The following is a 23486-nucleotide window of genomic DNA, read 5'->3' on the forward strand; positions in this document are numbered from 1 at the left end:
CAGAAAAAAACAAGAAATTGCCGTTTCGTTTTTTCTGGCATTTTTTTTTTTTTGTTGGCCAGAAAAAAAGCGAGGGGTAACTTAGCCTTGGGCAGTTTTTGGAAAACTGACGCTGCCATTTTTGATCCAAAGCCAGAAGTGTATTCAAGAGGAATAGGACATATAAAGGAAGGACTTACACTTCTCCTCCCTTATGACTTTGGCTCAAAAACTGCAGTGGCAGTTTTCCAAAAACTGACAGAAAAAAACCAAGGGATATTTTTAAAAATAAAAATAAGGAAAATGCGTAAATCTGTATATGGTAGATAAAGAAATCAATCAATAATGAATCAAGCTGAGAGACTTGCCCTATACTGACAGCTACATTTACAGACTTAACACTCAAGCAATATGTCATTTTTACATATCTATGCCTCGGGCTCCCATGTGTCTCAGCTTTCCCAGAGCAGTCTATGCTACTACTGAAAACCAGTTATCTGGAGCTGCAGCGTATTTCCTGAAAATCTATACCTGTAAAAGATGAAAATTACTAGATTACTGAGGAAACAATTTCAGCCTCCTTATAAGTCAATGACTTGTCATTCTAAAATATATATATATATATATATATATATTTATTTATTAGCTATTCTAGATGTTTTTGGAAAAATTTGTAATCCTTAATAAGGTCTTGGGTTATAATTTAACAATGTATGGACCATTGTAATCAATTAGTATGTTCGGTGCTAGTCACTAGTCGAATATATATAGTTTTATTCAGTGAAAAATGTAATGAGATCATGGCCTAAAGGATAATCAATGCACAATTTAGGAAAATTTAGGAAAATTTAGCCCGGCAGCAATATTGATGGCCATATATTTGTCATAAGGAAAAATGTTCTTTAGAGGAAACAAGGTTAGTGTCTGTGAATCAATTGTGTGTGTGAGGATTTGATCATTGTGGAATACAGGCTGTTGGAAATAAAAAAAAGGACAGAAAATTAGACAAATAAATCATATAACTTTATATATAACCTGATGTGATAAAAGATTTACCTGTACTTTGGATGTATTATTCCATAGATAATAGGATTATATATTGCTGAGGCTTTAGCTATAACTGCAGGAACAGTCTTGGAATATGGTGTTAAGGATTTCCCATGGCTATAATAGAAATGTAAAAATAAATAAACAATTAGAAAATTTTTATCTAACCTTTTAAGCTCATTTTAAGAATCATGCAGAGGTGCTAAATAGATAATTAGCTAAATAGAAAGATAGATGAATAGATAGGAGATGGAGATAGATAGATGAATAGGTAGATTGATAGATAGATAAACAGATTCTTCTGTATCTAAACTAAGGAGAAAAGAAATAGACTGAAAATTCACATAGTGCAGAAGTATTCTAAGCACAAAAAGCACAAGAGTAAATGAAAAAATAGCTAAGGCCATAGGTTTTTTTTTTCTTTGCTAAGGAATAGAGTTACAATTCATACTACAAATACATGCATTCATATACATTCATATAACAGAGAGAAACTGCCTTCTGGAACACTCAGAATGGAAAACAAACCTGCATTACTACTCACTTTGGAGCCATCTAATGTAATGGAAAACTTTCTACTTAGATTATATAACTATTTTCTATTCATAAACCAGAAATCTCAAACAAGTGCACATAAAAACAACTTGATATAGAGAATAACACAATATCACATAATACACCATAATGTCTAACTTACAATTTAAAGAGCTGCAGTTTTGCTTACCCAGCCCATGCAATCAATGTGACACAAGCATAAGGGGACCAAGACAACACGTAGACAATTATAATGACAAATGCAATCTTTGCCATTTTCCACTCATTCCTCATGGATGTTGACAAGAAGGTTTGCCGTCCACACGATGCAAGCTTCTGGACATTTCTGAGAAAAAACGTACAATAAATACAAAACTTATTAAAGTGCAACATATGGGCTATGATTTAAAGGGGTATTCCAGTGGTAAAAAAAAAAAAATCTACTGGTGCCAGAAAGTTTAACAGATTTGTAAATTACTCCTATTTAAAAAAATCTTAATCCTTCCTGTACTTAACAGGTGCTGTATACTACAGAGAAAGTTCTTTTCTGTCTGACCACAGTGCTCTCTGCTGACATCTCTGAGAGGTGTTAGCAGAGAGCACTGTGGTCAGACTGAAAATAAATTCAAAAAGTAGTAGTATACAGCAGCTGGTAAGAACTGGAAGGATTAAGATTTTAATAGAAGTAATTTACAAATCTGTATAACTTTCTGGCACCAGTTCATTAAAAAAAATGCTTTCCACCTGTTTTACTCCTTTATCAGTTCCAGATCCTAATTAAAAGCATGCCTACATATTAACCATGACCAGGCCCATTTTTGCTTTAAAGGCAAGACCAATTTTCATTTTTGCATTTTAGTTTTCTCCTTGACTTTTAACCCCTTAAAGCAGATCTATCATCCAGCAATACTTATCCCCTAGCCAAAGAACAGGGGATAAGTTTTAAATAGCTGTGGGTCTGACCACTGCAACCCTGCCTATCTCCCATAGAGATACATGGAGGGGGCATGTAGGCCGACGCTTTATGCTGGGGTCAACTCGCTCCATTCCCAGGGATAGCTGGGGTCTTGTCCAGGAGGACGCGGGGGTCCCAGAATTCAGATTTCACCCCCCCCCCCCCCCGTGATCTAAAATTATCCCCTATGCTTTGGTTAGGGGATACATATTTCTACGTGATAATTCTCCTTTAACTCCTTAAGGACCAAGCCCATTTTCACCTTAACCCCTTCATGACCCAGCCCATTTTCACCTTCATGACCTGGGCATTTTTTGAAAATCTGACCACTGTCACTTTAAACATTAATAACTTTGGAATGCTTTTACTTATCATTCTGATTCCGAGATTGTTTTTTCGTGACATATTCTACTTTATTTTATCGGTAAAATTTCACTGATATTTGTATCCTTTCTTGGTAAAAAATCTAAAAATTTCATGAAAATTTTGAAAATTTAGCATTTTTCTAACTTTGAAAGTCTCTGCTTGAAAGGAAAATGGATATTCCAAATAAATTACATATTGATTCACATATACAATATGTCTACTTTGTGTTTGCATAAAAAAATTGACAAGTTTTTACTTTTGGAAGACATCAGAGGGCTTCAAAGTTCCGCAGCAATTTTCCAATTTTTCTCAAGATTTTCAAAATCTTAATTTTTCAGGGCCCAGTTCAGGTTGGAAGTGGATTTTAAGGATCTTCATATTAGAAATACCCCATAAATGACCCCATTATAAAAACTGCACCCCCCAAAGTATTCAAAATGACATTCAGTAAGTGTTTTAACCCTTTAGGTGTTTCACAGGAATAGCAGCAAAGTGAAGGAGAAAATTCTAAATCTTCATTTTTTACACTCGCATTTTCTTGTAGACCCAATTTTTTAATTTTTACAAGGGGTAAAAGGAGAGAAATCACCCTAAAATTTGTAACTCAATTTCTCTCGAGTAAGGAAATACCTCATATGCGTATGTAAAATGTTCGGTGGGCGCAGTAGAGGGCTCAGAAGGGAAGGAGCGACAATGGGATTTTGGAGAGTGAGTTTTTCTGAAAGGGTTTTTGGGGGGCATGTCCCATTTAGGAAGCCCCTATGGTGCCAGAACAGTGGACCCCCCCACATGTGACCCCATTTTGGAAACTATACCCCTCATGGAATGTAATAAGGGGTGCAGTGAGCATTTACACCCCACTGGCGTTTGACAGATATTTGAAACGGTGGACTGTGCAAATCAAAAATTTTATTTTTCATTTTCACAGACCACTGTTCCAAAAATCTGTCATACACCAGTGGGGTGTAAATGCTCACTGCACCCCTTATTACATTCCGTGAGGGGTGTAGTTTCCAAAATGGGGTCACATATGGATATTTATTGTTTTGCGTTTGTCAGAACTGCTGTAACAATCAGCCACCCCTGTGCAAATCGCCTCAAATGTACATGGTGCACTCTCCCTTCTGGGCCTTGTTGTGCGCCCCCAGAGCACTTTGCGCCCACATATGGGGTATCTCCGTACTCAGGAGAAATTGCGTTACAAATTTAGAGGGTCTTTTTTCCCTTTTACCTCTTGTGAAAATGAAAAGTATAGGGCAACACCAGCATGTCAGTGTAAAAAATTTATTTTTTTACACTAACATGCTGGTGTAGACCCCAACTTCACCTTTTCATAAGGGGTTAAAGAAGAAAAAGCCCCCCAAAATTTGTAAGGCAATTTCTCCCGAGTACGGCGATACCCCATATGTGTCCCAAAACTGTTGCCCTGAAATACGACAGGGCTCCAAAGTGAGAGAGCGCCATGCGCATTTGAGGCCTGAATTAGGGATTTGCATGGGGGTGGACATAGGGGTATTCTACGCCAGTGATTCTCAAACAGGGTGCCTCCAGCTGTTACAAAACTCCCAGCATGCCTGGACAGTCAATGGCTGTCCGGCAATACTGGGAGTTATTATTTTGCAACAGCTGGAGGCTCCGTTTTGGAAACAGTAGCGTACCAGACGTTTTTCATTTTTTGGGGGGAGGGGGGCTGTGTAGGGGTATGTGTATATGTAGTGTTTTTTACTTTTTATTTTAGGTTAGTGTTAGTGTAGTGTAGTGTTTTTAGGGTACAGTCACATGGGCAGAGGTTCACAGCAAGTTTGCCGCTGGAAGTTTGAGCTGCAGCGCAAAATTTGCGCCATCTCAAACTTGCAGCACTCACTGTAAACCTCCGCCCATGTGAGTGTACCCTGTACATTCACATTGGGGGGAGGGGGCAAACATCCAGCTGTTGCAAACTCCGAGCATGCCCTTTGGCTGTCCGTGCATGCTGGGAGTTGTAGTTTTGCAACAGCTGGAGGAACACTGGTTTGGAAACACTAAGTTAAGTAATAAACTTTCAAGTGTTTTGCAACCAAACTTAGTGTTTCCAAACCAGTGTGCCTCCAGCTGTTGCAAAACTACAACTCCCAGCATGCATGGTCTGTCAGTGCATGCTGGGAGTTATAGTTTTGCAACAATTGCAACAGCTGGAGGCACTGAGGTAGGAAACGGACAATGTTTCCCAACTAGTGTGCCTCCAGATGTTGCAAAACTACAACTCCCAGCATGCCCAGACTGCCAAGGCATGCTGGAAGTTGTAGTTCGGCAATATCTGAAGGATCAGATGTTGCTGAACTACAACTTCCAGCATGCCTGGGCAGTCTGGGCATGCTGGGAGTTGTAGTTTTGCAACATCTGGAGGTCCACAGTTTGGAGACCACTGTATAATGGTCTCCAATCTGTGCTCTTCCAGATGTTAGAGAACTACAACTCCCAGCATGCCTGGACAGACTGAGCATGCTGAGATTTGTAGTTTTGCAACATCTGGAAGAGCACAGATTGGAGACCATTATACAGTGGTCTCCAAACTGTGGACCTCCAGATGTTGCAAAACTACAACTCCCAGCATGCCCAGAAAGCCAAAGGCTGTCTGGGCATGCTGGGAGTTGCAGTTTTGAAACTCCCAGAGGCAGCAGTGAGATCGCTTTACGGCGATCTCACTGCTGCCAATGAAGATGCCGCACTGCTGCCGGAAACTCACCTCCGGGACGCAGCGCAGCCGGGACCGCATGGAGGACGCCGGGACCGCACGGAGGACGCCGGGACCGCTCGGGACACCGCTCCGACGGGTAAGTGACGCCGGGGGACGGGTCAGGGACACTTAGCAGAGCGGTGTGTGTCCCGATCCCCGTGATCGGGACTTACACACCGCGCTGCTAAGTATTTTCATAGCGAAACGCTGCTATCAGCTAGTCAGATTTGACCAGCTGATAGCAGCGATCGCTGGGGGGGGTGGGGGACGAAACCCCCCGTGGTCGCACAGTAAGATGGCTGGCTATCAGTGATAGCCACCATCTTTCCGGGCGCTGCGGGGTGCCGCGAGTAGCGGCAGTAATGTCCTGTATGTCATGGGTCGGGAACACCTTGCCACCCATGACGTACAGGTATGTCATAGGTCGGGAAGGGGTTAAAGGGGTATTCCAGGAAAAAAAAAATTTTTATTATATATTAACTGGCTCCAGAAAGTTAAACAGATTTGTAAATTACTTCTATTAAAAAATCCTTTCAGTACTTTTGAGCTTCTGAAGTTAAGGTTGTTCTTTTCTGTCTAAATTCTCTCTGATGACACCTGTCTCGGGAAATGCCCAGTTTAGAAGCAAATCCCCATAGCAAACCTCTTCTAAACTGGGCGTTTCCTGAGACATGTGTCATCAGAGAGGATTTAGACAGAAAAGAACAACCTTAACTTCAGAAGCTCATAAGTACTGAAAGGATTAAGATTTTTTAACAGAAGTAATTTACAAATCTGTTTAACTTTCTGGAGCCAGTTGATATATATAAAAAAGTTTTTTCCTGGAATACCCCTTTAAGGACCAGAGCATTGTTTGCACATCTGACCACTGTCACTTTAAGCATTAATAACTCTGGGATGCTTTTACTTATGAATTTGATTCTGAGAATAGTTTTTTTGTGTGACATATTCTACTTTAACATAGTGGTAAATTTTCACCGATATTTACATAATTTCTTGTTGAAAAATTCCAAAATGTCATGAAAAATTTGAAAATTTAGCATTTTTCTAAATTTGAAGCTCTCTGCTTGTAAGGAAAATAGACATATCAAATAAATGATATATTGATTCACATATAAAATATGTCTGCTTTATATCTGCATCATAAAGTTGACATGTTCTTAATTTTGGAAGACATCAGAGGGCTTCAAAGTTCAGCAGCAATTTTTCACAAAATTTTCAAAATCGGAATTTTTCAGGGACCAGTTCAGTTTTGAAGTGGATTTGAAGGGCCTCCATATTAGAAATACCTCACAAAGGACCCCATTATAAAAATCAGCAAAGTGAAGGAGAAAATTCAAAATCTTCATTTTTTTACACTCACATGTAGACTCTTGTAGACCCAGTTTTTGAATTTTTACAATGGGTAAAAAGAGAGAAATTTCTCTCGAGTAAGGAAATACCTCATATGTGTATGTAAAGTGTTTGGCAGGCGCAGTAGAGGGCTCAGATGTGAAGGAGTGACAATGGGATTTTGGAGAGTGAGTTTTTCTGAAATGGTTTTTAGGGGGCATGTCACATTTAGGAAGCCTCTTTGGTGCCAGAACAGCAAAAAAAAAAAAAAAACTCACATGGCATACTATTTTAAAAACTACACCCCTCAAGGAATGTAACAAGGAGTACCGTGAGCCTCAACACCCCACAGTTGTATGACGATTTTTCATTAAAGTTGGATGTGTAAATTATTTTTTTATTCACTAAAATGCTGGTTTTCTCCCAAATTTTACATTTTTACAAGGGGTAATAGAAGAAAATGCCCCCCAAAATGTGTAATACCATTTCTTCTGAGTATGGAAATAACCCTTGTGTGGACATCAAGTGCACTGCGGGCGCACTACAATGCTCAGAAGAGGAGTCACATTTGGCTTTTGGAAAGCAAATTTTGCTGAAGTGTTTTTTGGGGGGCATGTCCCATTTAGGAAGCCCCTATGGTGCTATGAAAGCAAAACAAAACAAAAAAAAACACATGGCATACTATTTTGAAAACTACACCCCTCAAGGAGCGTAACAAGGGGTACAGTGAGCCTTTACACCCCACAGGTGTTTGACGACTTTGGATTTGTAAATTATTCTTTTTTTTTTTTTAATAAAATGCTGTTTTTTCCCAAATTTTACATTTTTACAAGGAGTAATAGGAGAAAATGCCCCCCAAAATTTGTAACCCCATCTATTCTGAGTATGGAAATACCCCATGTGAGGACGACAAGTGTACTGCGGGCGCACTACAATGTTCAGAAGAGAAGGAGTCATATTTACAAATTTTGCCGAAATGGGGGGCATGTCGCATTTAGGAAGCCCCTATGGTGCCAGAACCGCAAAAAAAAAAACAAAAAAAAAACACATGGCATACTATTTTGGAAACTATACCCCACATGTGTTTGTTAAATGTTCATTAAAGTGGGATGTGAAAAGGAAATATTTTATTTTTTACACTAAAATGCTGGGGTTACCCCAAATTTTTCATTTTCACAAGTGGTAACAGGAGAAAATGTCAACGTAACTTTGTAAATACATTTCTTTGGAGTAAGGACATACCTCATATCTGGACATAAACAGCTCTGCGGGTGCACACCAGGTCTCAGAAGAGCAGGAGTGCAGTCAGGGGCCTTGAGCATTTACATAGCTGCCTGTGGAGTCAGAACAGTGGGACCCCCCCTCAAGGAGTGTTACATGGGGTAAATGACTAAAATGGGGTACAGTGGGACGTAAAATGATAAAACAGGTTATGTTCCCAGAATGATGACCCAGAGCATAGCCAAAACTAAAAAATATGCCTACCATAAACCCTATGCTCTGAATCATCATTCTGGGAATGTGATGTGTGTGGCTGTCCCTAACCTGTTGCCCCAAATACGCTAACCTGTTGCCCCCGCTCAGGTGGAGAGAGAGTGCTGCGCATTTGAGGCAACATAAAAAAGTCCCCGATGATAGTGACTCAGTGACCCATGGCCCATTTTTGGAAAAAATACCCCCAGAGGTCTTATCAGGTTTTTTTTTTTTTTTTTTTTAAGCAATTTAGTCGTTTATGCGGTTAAAATGTGGAATGTACTCTGGACTTGGTACATTAGGATCAAATTATGAAAAATGAAAATGAAAAGGGAAAGTTTAGTACTGCATGGAAGTGTGATACTCCCTGAAGCAGTTTTTATTGCAGAGGCCCGGATGATCAGGGCAAGTGTCACATTGAGTGGTGGTGTCCTTCCGTATCCCCCTCACTCGTCCCTTCTTTCCAGTGTAGGGGACCTCACCTGTGTAACATCTGCGCTCTGGCCAGACACGCTGGCCGTGAGCGCTCTGTCATGTCCCCGCTACCCGGTGGGGCTGGGATTCGCATTGCAGGACACTCCCGCATGCGAATCCCAGCCCGTCCCTCTCCTCCCTGTCCTCTCACCCCCGGTGCACATGCCCCCGCCACCTGGGGAGCGCACGCCGGAGCTCTCACTCTTAATGGGCCAGTGCTCATTTAGTCAAGGGTCTACACGTGCACTCTGGTCCTTAAATATCAGCTCCTCCTATGGTTCCCTGCCGGATCTTTGGTTGTCTATTGCCATAGTGAAAGTTCTGTGTCTCTGTTGCTGTGTAACTGTTCCTTGCTACCTTCCTACCCTTCACCTTTGTTCCTGCCCTGACCTACTGCCATCTTGCCGTCCTGCCAGTCTCCTGTGCCACGCCACCTCCCAGCTACCTGTGTGGACAAGTCGTGCCAGGGGTAGAGACCTGGGTGCCGCCTGCCGCAGCAAGACCATCCCACTTTGTGGCGGGTTCTGGTGAAAAACAGCGGCACCTTAGACTCCGCTCCCTGGCGCGGCTCACGTCATGATCCATACAAGCGCAGACAATCCATCACCTGCTGTGACCATAACAACCTGGAAAGTGCTGGCCTGGGACAATCCTGGCATCTATATTTCCAGTTCCTTGGGAATTCCAGCTTGCTCTTTCCTGGTTGCCAAAGAGCAGAGCCCTTAGGACTTCTTCTTGGAACTGGAGGAATGTCTCTGTTTTGCCAGCGTACTGGGACAGTACAAAAGAGTTGTACATGGCAACCTGTACAAAGTAGACCGTAACTTTTTTTGTACCATACCCAGGTTTTCCACATGGCCATATATGGCTTGAGGACTTGATCAGAGATATCAACTCCCCCCATATACTGATTTATACTGATTGTAGTCCAGAATACAATCAGGCTTGAGGACTGTTTTTGTGGTACCTCGCACAGGGACAGGTGAGCTGCCGTTACCATGAATTGTGGTCAGCATAAGGACATCCCTCTTATCCTGATACCTGACCAGCAACATGTTTTCATGGGTAAGAACACGGGACTCACCCTTGGGCATAGGTGTCTGAACAAAATTCTTCCGCACATTTCCACAAGCGGACATGGATCTGGCGGCAAGGGATGTGTATGGAGGGATGCTGGTATAAAAGTTATCCACGTACACGTGGTAACCCTTATCCAGCAATGGGTGCACAAGGTCCCAAACGAGTTTCCCGCTAACACTCAGAGTGGGAGGACATTCTGGGGGTTCAATACGGGAATCGTCCCTCATGTACTCTAAACTTGCAAGTTTGTAGAGTTTCACGCCATACCGCACTCGCTTCGAGGGAACATACTGGCAGAAGATGAGTCACTTAAAACTGATAAGAGACTCAATTACCAAGAGCTCCCTGAGGGGTACATAGGCCTTCCAAAATTTGGCCCCAAAGTCTCTATGACTGGCCTCACTTTGTAAAGCCAGTCATAGGTGGGATCACCTCAGGGGGGGCATGCCGCATTATCAGAGTAATGCAGGCATTTCCAAAATGCCTCGAACCGCCTCTGTGCCATGGCCATACTGTAAAGCGGGGTCTGGTAGAGGACGTTCCTTCTCCAGTACTGCCTGACACTTGGTTTTTTGACCAGGCCCATATGCAGCACGAGGCCCCAAAATGTCCTAATTTTGGCTGCATTAATGGCGTACCATTAATTTTTTAAACATTTTTTGCTTTTATTTTTTAAACTATCCCTTTACTGTAAACTCATCTTGATTACAGGAGGCTGGAGGCCACTTCTTCTGCCCTGAGGAGCACAGATCTTGACAGGGGGGGTCCCTGGCTCCTTCTCTCAGCTCTGCCCGCTGACTGAGCGTGGTGGGCGAGCAGAGCTGAGAGAGGGGGACATTAACCCCTCCTCTGCCAGCCTCTATTGGTCCGACCAATAGCAGTACTCTTGGGGGGGTGACGGGATCTCCACCTCCCCCTCAACAGGAGATGATTGGCGGTGTATACACCGCTGATCATCTTCCAATTCTGGATCATCGGGTCACACGTGACCCATATGACCGGATAGCCAGTGTGAATTCATGGGGGGTCTCAGGACCCCCTCGGCGTTGTCACAGAATGCCTGCTGAATGCCTGGCGATGGGCGATGGACGGGGATGGAAATTTCCACAGGTGTACAGGTACGCCATTGGTCCTTAAGTACCAGGATGTCAGGGCGTACCCCTATGCTCGAGGTCCTTACGGGGTTAAGGACACAGTCAATTTTGGCCTTGAGTCCAATTTTACTTTTAACGTTTTTGTTTTTTCCTTCTCCTTTATTTCTCTGATGAGCCCCCTGAGCTTACTGGCATCTTTCTGATCCCTGTCATTAGCGATGAGTGTCTGGCAATTCTGTGCTCGCTTCAAAGTCACAAAATGCTCCAGGGTGTGCATATATGTGCTCAGGTGTGTTAAGTACTGGACTGTACGCCCTGTGTCCTTAATAGATTTAGAGAAATAAGTCTATGTAAGTCTCTGGCAAAGGGGTTGTCTGTGCACACAATTAAGAGTGTTGTAGGTGAACGTCTTTTTACCCCATTAATTCATGTGGTGGAAACTGTGTACCTGCACAAGATTTATTACATGGTGCTGATCACATTTCTTACTTCAGTATTCCACTTTGTATGTTACCTCTCTGCGACTTTTTCTGCAACTTTTTATCCCATGCAACAAAATGACTTTTTAATAAAGCTGTCCACAGTCAGTTCTGTAAGCCAAGTCAGGCAGGGATGTGGAAATCCTATCTCCCGACGCCCGGGACAAGTAGTTTTGGGCGCCGGGCAGGTGAATTTTTCATAGATTTAGCCCTGTATCGGGAAAGCAGGGACAGACTGACTTCCCCCTTATTTTTCTTTAATGTCGGTGTGAGGCGCAGGAGCCGATGCAAGTCTGCCCTTCACACCGGCGCTCAGGGTGTATGGAGGGGGCGGCGGCCCCCAGTTGATTTCAGTAGCCGGGGGCCGCTGCTCAGAGAACCCCCCGCTGGCGTTTCTGCCAGTCTTCGTGATTGTAGCTGGGAGCAGATTTGCAGACGTGCGCTGCGCACGCACACGTCTGCTCATAGCCCCAGAGGTGCCCGTGTGAGGTGAGATTTCCGAACCAGCCCGTGCAGTGCAGTTTGTCCGCCTTCACCACCATAGAAATCCTCCCCAGCCCCGTGCAGTGCAGTCTGTCCTCCTTCACACACACAAATCCTCCCCAGCCCCGTGCAGTGCAGTCTGTCCTCCTCACACACAGAAATCCTCCCCAGCCCCGTGCAGTGTAGTCTGTCCTCCTCACACACAGAAATCCTCCCCAGCCCCGTGCAGTCTGTCCTCCTTCACACACAGAAATCCTTCCCAGCCCCGTGCAGTGCAGTCTCCTCCTTCACACAGAAATCCTCCCCAGCCCCGTGCAGTGCAGTGCGTCCTCCTTCACACACACACAAATCCTCCCCAGCCCCGTGCAGTGCAGTCTGTCCTCCTTCACACAAAGAAATCCTCCCCAGCCCCGTGCAGTGCGTCCTCTCCCCTCCCCCCCTGCTCTGTGTTTTCCACGTGCAAACTTGCAGCCTCTCCGTGGTAGATTAGGTCCTGTGGAGACAGAGCAGGGGGAGGAGCTGTGTTCGTCCTCGCTCTCCCCTGCTTCTTGTGTAATGTAGAGCGGGGGGTGTGAAGCTCAAGTGTGGAGGCCGAGCATGCAGGCGACAGGAAGGGTGGTTGTATATGTATGTAATGTATAATTAGGGGGGGTGTATCAGCGGCGGGTGTATGTATGATGTGTGCATATGTATATTGTATATGTATGGTGTGAGTGTATGATGTGTGTGAATATATGATGTGTGTATGATGTCTGTGTATGTGTGATGTGTATGTAATGTATGATGGGGGGCAGCGGCGGGTGTATATGTATGATTTGAGTGTATGTGTGATGTGTGTATGATGTCTGTGTGTGATGTGTGTATGTGTATGATGTATGTGTATGTAATATATGATGGGGGGGCAGCGGCGGGTGTATGTATGTATGATGTGTCTGTATTTATGATGTATGTACGTATGTAATGTATAATATAGGGAGCAGTGGCCGGTGTATGTATATGTGTATGTATGATATGTGTATGCATGTATGTTTTGTACAGGGGCGGACTGACAAGTGCTGCTGCCAGTTGTGCTAATTTTTTTAAAGTGGTTTCTGGCCACCCGCACTAAATTGCACCACTAGAATCCCACCCCCTTCATACTCACCCGACGACCAAGAGCCCCACAGATGCACGCATACATGCCCGAACCAAAACTACAACTTCCAGCATGTTACACATTAACCTAAACTGTAGAACTATAAAGTGCAACATGCTGGGAGTTGTAGTTTTCGTTCGGGTCATCTGCAGAGCCATAGGCTGTATCAGGGCATGCTGGGTGTTGTAGTTACTAACTGTAATTCCCTGTATTCCTTCACACAGCCTATGGCTCTGCCTATGGCACAAACCAAAACTACAAGTCCCAGCATGTTACACAATAACCTTAACTGTACTACTATACAGTGCGACATGCTGCAACACCCACACAGCCACAGGCTGTATCAGGGCATGCTGGGTGTTGTAGTTATCTAGTAACTAAATGCAACTTCCAGAATTTTCTGACACATAATTAGAGTAAATAAAATGCACCACACAAACTGGAGAAGCAGAACACCCAGTAACACAGCGGCGTTCACTGTTACCCAATAAAAAAAGACTCCATATATAAGTCCCTATGAAGACTGAAAAATAGTGATTAAAACATTTTAAAAAGTGCATATATATGTGAATAAGCCCCTTTCCTAATAAAAGTTCTGTTAATAAATGGTTCCTATGAAAACTACAGATCACGGCACATAAGATTACCCTCATACATCCCTGTATATGGAAAAATTGGAGTTATAGGGGTCAGATGGGGGGGGGGGGCTTGCCTCGGGTGTAAAAGGAGCTAGCTACAGCTCTCCGGCCGCTAATAGCCTGGCATGCTGCAATTACTGTGGACGCTATTAAACCATTAGATCAGCGCTGTCTAAGTTGACAGCAGTGTCTAAAGGGATCTTATATCCATCCCTGGTGGTCTAGTGGGGTGGATTGTACTATTTTGGTTGAAATTATTTCATCTACCAGGACAAGTGGATTTTCTTGAGGGACAAGTAGATTGTGTTCCGCTTTAGTCCCTTGGACAAGTAGTTTTTTTTTTATTTCCACACCCCTGTCAGCACTGGTGTAGATTTGCGCCCGTTAGCGCAGATGCGACAAACTGAAAAGTTGCACATAATAAATTCCTTACCACTGCATTATATCAACTGAAATCATGACTTAGTATGTTCTTTTTGAACTTCTAAAGAAAAATCTCAAAACAGCATCTGAGACAAAATGTGAGACAAATGTATACCACAAAACCAGGGTAAAACCAATGATAAATTCCCCCAATATGTATAAAATGCTGCCGCATTTTTTTCAGCTGCGTAAATGAGTGAAAAATCAGTTAAGTTTTACATATTGAATGTAAAGAAAATCACTTTCCCACTGCGTACATTTTTCTGCTCGTATTTTGGTTTACGAGTGGATTTCCTGCAAATTGTGGCTGCCATTGTAATACTACATTTTAATATATTAAAATATGCCCAGAACTTTAAGCAGTGTGAACCTTGCCATAGACTTACATTAATCACATTAATCATAAAAATGAAGATGCATTTTGCGGACACAAGTTGTACAAATTAAATATGCAAAAAAAAACATTGTGTGAAGCTAAACTAATTTTTATTTGTGACACGATGTGTAGTTTTTATTGGTACCATTTTGGTTTAGTTGGGACTGTTTAATCTTTATTTAGTTTTTTCCTAATATAAGATGTCATCAAAAATCTGAACTTCATTTTTTTTTTTTTTTATTATTCTATTTATGCCATTCACCATACAGGATCGATATGTTATGTTTTAATAGTTTGGTCAATTCCACAAGCAGTGATACCAGATATGTTTATTTTAATTTTTTCTCATTTGAAAAATGGAATATGAGTTTGATTTTATTTTTTTATTTGGGAGTGAGGGGTATATTTTGAAGAGTCTACCTAAGGCTATTGTTTATAGCCCATCTTCTAGATCGCTGATGTAAAGTGGGGCAAAAATATTTAGTCAGCCACCAATTGCGCAAGTTCTCCCACTTAAAAAGATGAGAGGCCTGTAATTTTCATCATGTGTACCTCAACTATGAGAGACATCATGAGAAAAAAAAATCCATAAAATCACATTGTCTGATTTTTAAAGAATTTATTTGCAAATTATGGTGGAAAATATGTATTCAGTCACCTACAAACAAGCAAGATTTCTGGCTCTCACAGACCTGTAACTTCTTCTTTAAGAGTCTCCTCTGTCCTCCACTTGTTAACTGTATTAATGGCACCTGTTTGAACTGGTTATCAGTATAAAAGACACCTGTCCACAACCTCAAACAGCCACACTCCAAATTCCACTATGGCCAAGACCAAAGAGCTGTCGAAGGACACAAGAAACAAAATTGTCAACCTGCACCAGGCTGGGAAGACTGAATCTGCACTAGGCAAGCAGCTTGGTGTGAAGAAATCAACTGTGAAAGCAATTATTAGAAAATATATATGGAAAGATAATTGGGACAAGCACTGGCACACCCTGTGCCTTTACCTCGTGGTGGCAGTGTATAAGAAATGTTCTGGATCTACAACCTGGGCACACTCAAACCCCAAGGCCTTAAAGAAATGACTGAACTCATCCATTAAATCCACGCCACCACTCATCTGTCCCCCTCCCCCCCTCCTTACTACCCCATATCTTCCACAGTACCTACCCCCAGACCCATACCATATTCCCACCCGTCCCCTCCCCCCCCCAACACTAGCCCACCGACCCTACGGGTATCATTACATATACGTCAGCCAAGAAACCCCATATACTATTACCCACCACATGTGCCCTCCCTATATTATAGTATTAAAATCTGTATCTTGATCACGCTCCTTTGGTCAATAAATTAATACCTATCCTACATGTCCCCTTAGTATTATACCATGCCCAAAAGGTCAGGTACATACTACACACCTACCACTGGGTGTATTAGCCAAACGCCCACATTCTGTTAAGGCTGGTTCCCACAGCCTCACACGCAACCATCCTACCATACAGGTTATATTCATCTAGCCGGGACAGTGGTCTGGAGCTGCTGCGAGCGCACGGGTCTTCTGCGCAAGCGCAGCATGTCAGCCATCCCCAGCCGGACGAAACGATGACATCCACGGCTCACGCAGGCGCACACACACAGCGGTCCCGACACCAGGGTACTGCAGATGCTGCCAGCGTCCAGGACAGCACCCCGATCTCTGATCAGAGCTGCCGGAGCCGCTGACAGCACCCAGGGCGCAGCACACATACTAGCAATGATCTTAGTAGCGCAGAGCACGGGGTCTCTCCCGATCCTCTGCACTCGCAAAGATCCCTTAGCAGCGCAGTACACGGGATCTCTCCCGATCACCTGCACTCACTACCACACACTGAACACTGCAGTTGTCCCTGACCATGGAGATTACTAAAACGTTATGGTTATTTATTGATTGACAAAATACAATACAATATACAAACCAGATGCTCTTTGTTTACTGTGTATGCACACGCCTCCTGTGACGTCACCCGACCTGCCCACAGATCAGGTCTCACTAGTGGGCTTATTTCAAACTGTACATGTATATAAACCCCCCCCCTATGTGCATGTTCCCCTTCCCTGACCTGAGGAAGAGGGGTGCAGACCCCCTCAAAACACGTTGTCAACCCAAATAAAGGAATTCTGTTCATCTTACCTGGAGTTACCTGCCATCATTTGCTCCTGACCCAGCAAGCACCAGATAAGTGTCCTTTTTGCTACAAGGATTTCCACAATTATTAGAAAATGGAAGACACACAAGACCATTGATAATCTCCCTCGATCTGGGTCTCCACGCAAGATCTCACCCTGTGGTGTCAAAAGCACTGTGAGCAAAAATCCCAGAACCACACGGGGGGACCTAGTGAATGACCTGCAGAGAGCTGGAACCAAAGTAACAATGGCTACCATCAGTAACACACTATGTCGTCAGGGACTCAAATCATGCAGTGCCAGACGTGTCCCCCTGCTTAAGCCGGTACATGTCCGGGCCCGCCTGAAGTTTGCTAGAGAGCATTTGGATGATCCAGAAGAGTATTGCGAGAATGTCATATGGTCAGATGAAACCAAAGTAGAACTTTTTGGTAAAAACTCAACTTGTCGTGTTTGGAGGAGAAAGAATGCTCAGTTGCATTCAAAGAACACCATACCTACTGTGAAGCATGGGGTTGGAAACATCATGCTTTTGGGCTGTTTTTCTGCTGAGAGACCAGGACGACTGATCTGTTTAAAGGAAAAAATTAATGGGGCCATCTATCATGAGATTTTGAGTGAAAACCTCCTTCCATCAGCAAGGGCATTGAAGATGAAACATGGCTGGGTCTTTCAGCATGACAATGATCCCAAACACACCACCCAAGCAAAAAAGGAGTGGCTTTGTAAGAAGATTTTTGAGGTCCTGGAATGGCCTAGCCAGTCTCCAGATCTCAACCCCATAGAAAATCTTTGGAGGAAGTTGAAAGGCCGTGTTGCCCAGCGACAGCCCCAAAACATCACTGCTCTAGAGGAGATCTTCTTGGAGGCATTGGCCAAAATACCAGCAACAGTGTGTGAAAACCTTGTGAAGACTTACAGAAAATGTTTAACCTCTGTCATTGCCAACAAAGGGTATATAACAAAGTATTGAGATGAACTTTTGTTATTGACCAAATACTTATTTTCCACCATAATTTTCAAATAAATTCTTAAAAAATCAGACAATGTGATTTTATGGATTTTTTTTTCTCAATATGTCTCTCATAGTTGAGGTATACCTATGATGACAATTACAGGACTCTCTCATCTTTTTAAGTGGGAGAACTTGCACAATTGGTGGCTGACTAAATACTTTTTTGCCCCACTGTACATAATTGATTGTAAGTGCCAGCTGCTGATAGCAGCTATCACTCACATTCTATAAAGCAAGTGCAGCTTTTGTGCTCGCTTCATAGAACTCCTCTACTGCATGATGTAAATGTAAAGCATGGTTTGTTAACTCCTTAACGACGCAAATGTATGTCCTGGTGTGGTGGTACTTAGCGATGCTCGGGTCATGCGCAGCAGTTCCCGGCTGCTGATAGCAGCCAGGAACCCGCTGGTAATGGCTGGCAACTGTGATTGTGCGGATGTCTGCCATTAACCCCTCAGATGCCGTGATCAATACAGATCACGGCATCTGTGGAAGTGTAGTCAGAAAAATGCATGATTGGATCGCCCTCAGCGCTGCCACAGCTATCTGATCATCTGTAATGAGGTTCCCTCACCTGCCTCCATCCGCCTCCTGGTGTCTTCTGCTCTGGTCTGAGATCGAGCAGACCAGAGCAGAAGATAGCCTATAACACTGATCAGTGCTATGCCCTATGCATAGCACTGAACAGTATTAGCAATTAAATGATTGCTATAAATAGTCCCCTATGGGGACTATTAAAGTGTAAAAAAAAAAGTAAAAATGGTAAAAAATAAAAGTAAAAAAAATGTGAAAAATCTCTTCCAACAATAAAAATATAAATTGTCCCTTTTTCCCCTTTTACCCCCAAAAACATTGACCCATAGAATAAAGAAAACATGTAATTTTTATCATAAATTGTACAACGTGAAGACAAAACCTTCCAAAATTTCCAAAATTTAATTAACCCCTTAAGGACCTAGGGTGTATGGATACGCCATGGGTTCCTGGTACTTAAGGAGCCAGGACATATCAGCAGGCACCCCGCAAGCCCAGACAGCTGTTTACTGTCTGGGCATGCTGGGATTTGTAGTTTTGCAACATCTGGAGGGCCACAGTTTGGAGATCACTGTGCAGTGGTCTCTAAACTGTAGCCCTCCAGATGTTGCAAAACTGCAAATCCCAGCATGCCCAAACAGTAAACAGCTGTCTGGGCATGCTGGGAGTTGTATTTGCTTACCTCCAGCTGTTGCATAACTACATCTCCCAGCATGCCTTTCAGCGATCAATACTAGTTTTGCAACAGCAGGAGGCACACTGGTTGGAAAATACTGAGTTAGGTAATAGAACCTAACTGAAAGTTTTCAAACCAGTGTGCCTCCAGCTGTTGCAAAAGTACAACTCCCAGCATGCACGGTCTGTCAGTGCATGCTGGGAGTTGTAGTTTTGAAACAGCTGGAGGTTTTCCCCCCCATGTGAATGTACAGGGTACATTCACATAGGCATGTTTACAGTGAGTTTTCCGCTTCAAGTTTGGGCTGCGTCAAATTTTTCGCCACAGCACAAACTCCTAGCGGGAAACTCGCCGTAACCTGCCACTGCGAATGTAGCCTAAAAACACTACACTACACTAACACAAAATAAAGGGTAAAACACTACATATATACCCCTTACACTGCCCCCCCCCCCAATAAAAATGAAAAACATATTGCACGGCAGTGTTTCTAAAACGGAGCCTCCAGCTGTTGCAAAACAACAACTCCCAGCATTTCCGAACAGCCACTGACCGTCCAGGCATGTTGGGAGTTTAGCAACAGCAGGAGGCACCCTGTTTGGGAATCACTGGCGTAGAATACCCCTATGTCCACCCCTATGCAATCCCTAATGCAGTCCTCAAATGCGCATGGTGCTCTCTCACTTCAAAGCCTTGTCGTATTTCAAGGAAACCGTTTAGGGCCACATATGGGATATGTCCGTACTCGGGAGAAATTGCACTACAAATTTTGGGGGCTTTTTCTCCTTTGACCCCTTATGAAAGGGAAAAGTTGGGGGCTACACCAGACTGTTAGTGTAAAAAAATTAACATACCTTTTATTTTCACAAAAGGTAAAAGCAAAAAAAGACCCCCAAAATTTTAACGCAATTTCTCCTGAGTATGGAAATACCCCATATGTAAGTGTAAAATGCTCTGCGGGTGCACAACAAGGCTCAGGAGTGAGAGTGCACCATGTACATTTGAGACCTAAATTGGTGATTTGCACAGGGGTGGCTGATTTTACAGCGGTTCTGACATAAACGCAAAAAATGTAATACCCACATGTGACAACATTTTGGAAACTACACCCCTCATGGAACGTAACAAGCGGTATAGTGAGCCTTAACACCCCACAGATGTTTGAAATATTTTCATTAAAGTTGGATGGGAAAATGAAAAAAAAAATGTTTTCACTAAAATGCTGGTGTTACCCTAAATTTTTCCTTTTCACAAGGGAAAATAGGAAAAAAGCCCCCCAAAATTTGGAACTCCATTTCTTCTGTGTAAGAAAATACCCCATATGTGGATGTAAAGTGCTCTGCAGGTGCACTACAATGCTCAGAAGAGAAGGAGCGCCATTGGGATTTTGAAGAGAAAATTTGTCCTGAATTGAAGGCCACGTGTATTTACAAAGCCCCCATAGTGCTAGAACAATGGACCCCCACACGTGACCCCATTTTGGAAACTACACCCCTCACGGAATGTAATAAGGGGTGCAGTGAGAATTTACCTCCCACAGGTGTCTGACAGATTTTTGGAACAGTGGTCTGTGAAAATGAAAACTGTCATTTTTAATTTGCACAGCCCACTGTTCCAAAGATCTGTCAAATGCCAGTGGGGTGGAAATACCCACTGCACCCCTTATTAAATTCTGTGAGGGGTGTAGTTTCCAAAATGGGGTCACATGGGGGGGTCCACTGTTCTGGCACCACAAGGGGGCTTTGTAAATGCACATGGCCCCTGACTTCCATTCCAAACAAATTCTCTTTCCAAAAGCTCAATGGCGCTCCTCCTCTTCTGAGCATTGTTGTGCGCCAGCAGAGCACTTGACGTTCACACATGGGGAATTTCCATACTCAGAAGAAATGGGGTTACAAATTTTGGGGTTCATTTTATCCTATTACCCCTTGTAAAAATGTAAAATTTGGGGGAAAAACTGCATTTTAGTGGAAGTTTTTTTTAATATTTAATTTACACATCCAACTTAAAAAAAGTCGTCAAACACCTGTGGGGTGTTAAGGCTCACTGTACCCCTTGTTACGTTCCTTAAGGGGTGTAGTTTCCAAAATAGTATGCCATGTGTTTTTTTTTTTTTTTTTTTTATGCTGTTCTGACACCACAGGGGTTTCCTAATTGCAACATGCCCCCCAAAAACCATTTCAGCAAAATTTGCTTTCCTAAAGCCAGATGTGACTCCTTCTCTTCTGAGCATTGTAGTTCATCTGCAGAGCATTTTACGTCCTAACATGGGGTATTTACATATTCAGTAGAGATGGGGTTCAATATTTGCGGGGGGGGGGGGGGCATTTTCTCCCATTACCCTTTTTAAAAATGGTAAATTTGGGGGGAAAAACTGCACTTTAGTGAATTTACCGACTTTAACGAAAAGTTGTCAAACACCTGTAGGGTGTTAAGGCTCACTGGACCCCTTGTTGAGTGCCTTGAGGGGTTTTGTTTCCAAAATGGTATGCCATGTGGGGTTTTTCTGCTGTTATGGCACCATAGGGGCTTCCTAAATGCGACATGCCCCCAAAAACCAATTCAGAAAAATTCACTCTCCAAAATCCCAATGTTGCTCCTTCCCTTTTGAGCCCGCTACTGTGCTGAACACTTGACATACACATACTCGAAAGCAATTGGATTACAAATTTTGGACTTTTTCTCCTATTACTCAAAAATTCAAAAACTGGGTCTACAAGAACATGCGAGTGTAAAAAATGAAGATTTAGAATTTCCTCCTTCACTTTGCTGCCATTCCTGTGAAACACCTAAAGGGTTAACACACTTACTGAATGTCATTTTGGATATGTTGAGGGGTGCAGTTTTTATAATGGGGTCATTTGTGGGGTATTTCTAATAGGAAGTCCCTTCAAATCCACTTCAAAACTGAACTGGTCCCTGAAAAATTCAGATTTAGAAAATGTTGTGAAAAATTGGACAATTGCTGCTGAACTTTGAAGCCCTCTGATGTCTTCAAAAAGTAAAAATATGTCAACTTTTTGATGAAAATATAAAGTAGACATATTTTATTTGTGAATCAATATATCAAGTATTTGGAATGTCTGTTTTCCTTACAAGCAGAGAGCTTCAAAGTTCGAAAAATGCAAGATTTTCATTTTTTTCATCAAATTTTGGAATTTTTCACCAAGAAATGATGCAAGTATCATAAGGAAAATGTTATTTCCTTTTTATAGAAATGATGGCTTACAAAGTCCAGTAAGTGAGGGTGGGTTAGCACTCCTCTGTGCTCTCTCCTGTCTGATAGTACTCCTCTGTGCTCTCTCCTGTCTGATAGCGCACCTCTGTGCTCTCTCCTGTCTGATAGCACTCCTCTGTGCGCTCTCCTGTCTGATAACACTCATCTGTGCTCTCTCTTGTCCTATCAGACAGGAGAAAGCACATAGGAGTACTATCAGCCAGAAGGGGGCACATAGAAATACTATCAGACAGGAGAGAGCACAGAGGAGTCCTATCAGTCAGTAGAGAGCACAGAGGAGTGCTATCAGACAGGAGAGATCACAGAGGAGTACTATCAGACAGGAGAGAGCACAGAGGAGTACTATCAGACAGGAGAGAACACAGAGGAGTGCTATCAGACAGGAGAGAGCACAGAGGAGTGCTATCAGACAGGAAAGAGCACAGAGGAGTGGTAGCCCACCCTCACTTACTGGACTGATATGAAGACAACAGATAGTGGACAGCAGACTGCAGGGTAGAGAGACACCTAGTGGCCATAATTTTAGAACTGTTTTCATGGGGTAAGGAATCATTCTTGGTAAATTAAAGGGGCACTTCGGTGGGAAACAATTTTTTTCATATCAACTGGCTCCAGAAAATTAAACAGATTTCTATATTACTTTTATTAAAAAATCTTAATCCTTCCAGTATATATCAGCTGCTGTATGCTCCAGTAGTTGAGTTGTTCATTTCTGTCTGATCACAGATTGATCCCAGACTGCTTCCTTAATTTTTGAAAAGGCCTCTGAGGCCACTCAGAAACGGCTATGGGCAACTCAGAAACTTTTCATCTGGACAGTTTTTGATAAATCTCCCTCTATGGGGGAGATTCATCAAAACCAGTGTAGAGAAAGAGTTGTTCAGTTGCCCATAGCAACCAATCAGATTTCTTCTTTCATTTTTGAAAAGGCCTCTGAAAAATGAAGGAAGCAATCTGTTTGCTATGGGCAACTCAGAAACTTTTCCAGGAAAAATTTCTGAGTTGCCCATAGCAACCAATCAGATTGATTCTTTCATTTTGCAGAGGCCTTGTGAAAAATGAAAGAAGCGATCTGATTGGTTGCTATGGGCAACTCAACAGCTTTTCCAGGAAAGTAAAGTTTAACGACAGCACTGTAACACTCTGTCCCACCCCGGGACTTGAACCAGTGGGGGTCTCCCATTTCACTGTGCTGCTGAGACAGTCCTGCTTATCTTACTGTTTTACATGCTATGAGATCCCCATAGACCATAATGGGCCTATTGGTT

The 23486-nt window shown here is 43.0% G+C and overlaps 1 protein-coding gene across 1 annotated transcript in view; it reads right to left on the bottom strand.

Annotated features, from left to right (window-relative positions):
• LOC130362622 (melanopsin-B-like) overlaps positions 1-23486 on the bottom strand; it is a 266524-nt gene that overhangs the window by 68973 nt on the left and 174065 nt on the right. The window contains exons 6-7 of the mRNA XM_056567421.1: positions 1751-1906; positions 1036-1143 (exon numbers count right to left, since the gene is read on the bottom strand). Of these exons, the coding sequence (XP_056423396.1) occupies positions 1036-1143; positions 1751-1906 (264 nt within the window). The remainder of the gene's footprint in view (positions 1-1035; positions 1144-1750; positions 1907-23486) is intronic.

Source organism: Hyla sarda, chromosome 1 (assembly GCF_029499605.1).
Source record: "Hyla sarda isolate aHylSar1 chromosome 1, aHylSar1.hap1, whole genome shotgun sequence".
In the NCBI taxonomy this organism is placed as follows: domain Eukaryota; kingdom Metazoa; phylum Chordata; class Amphibia; order Anura; family Hylidae; genus Hyla; species Hyla sarda.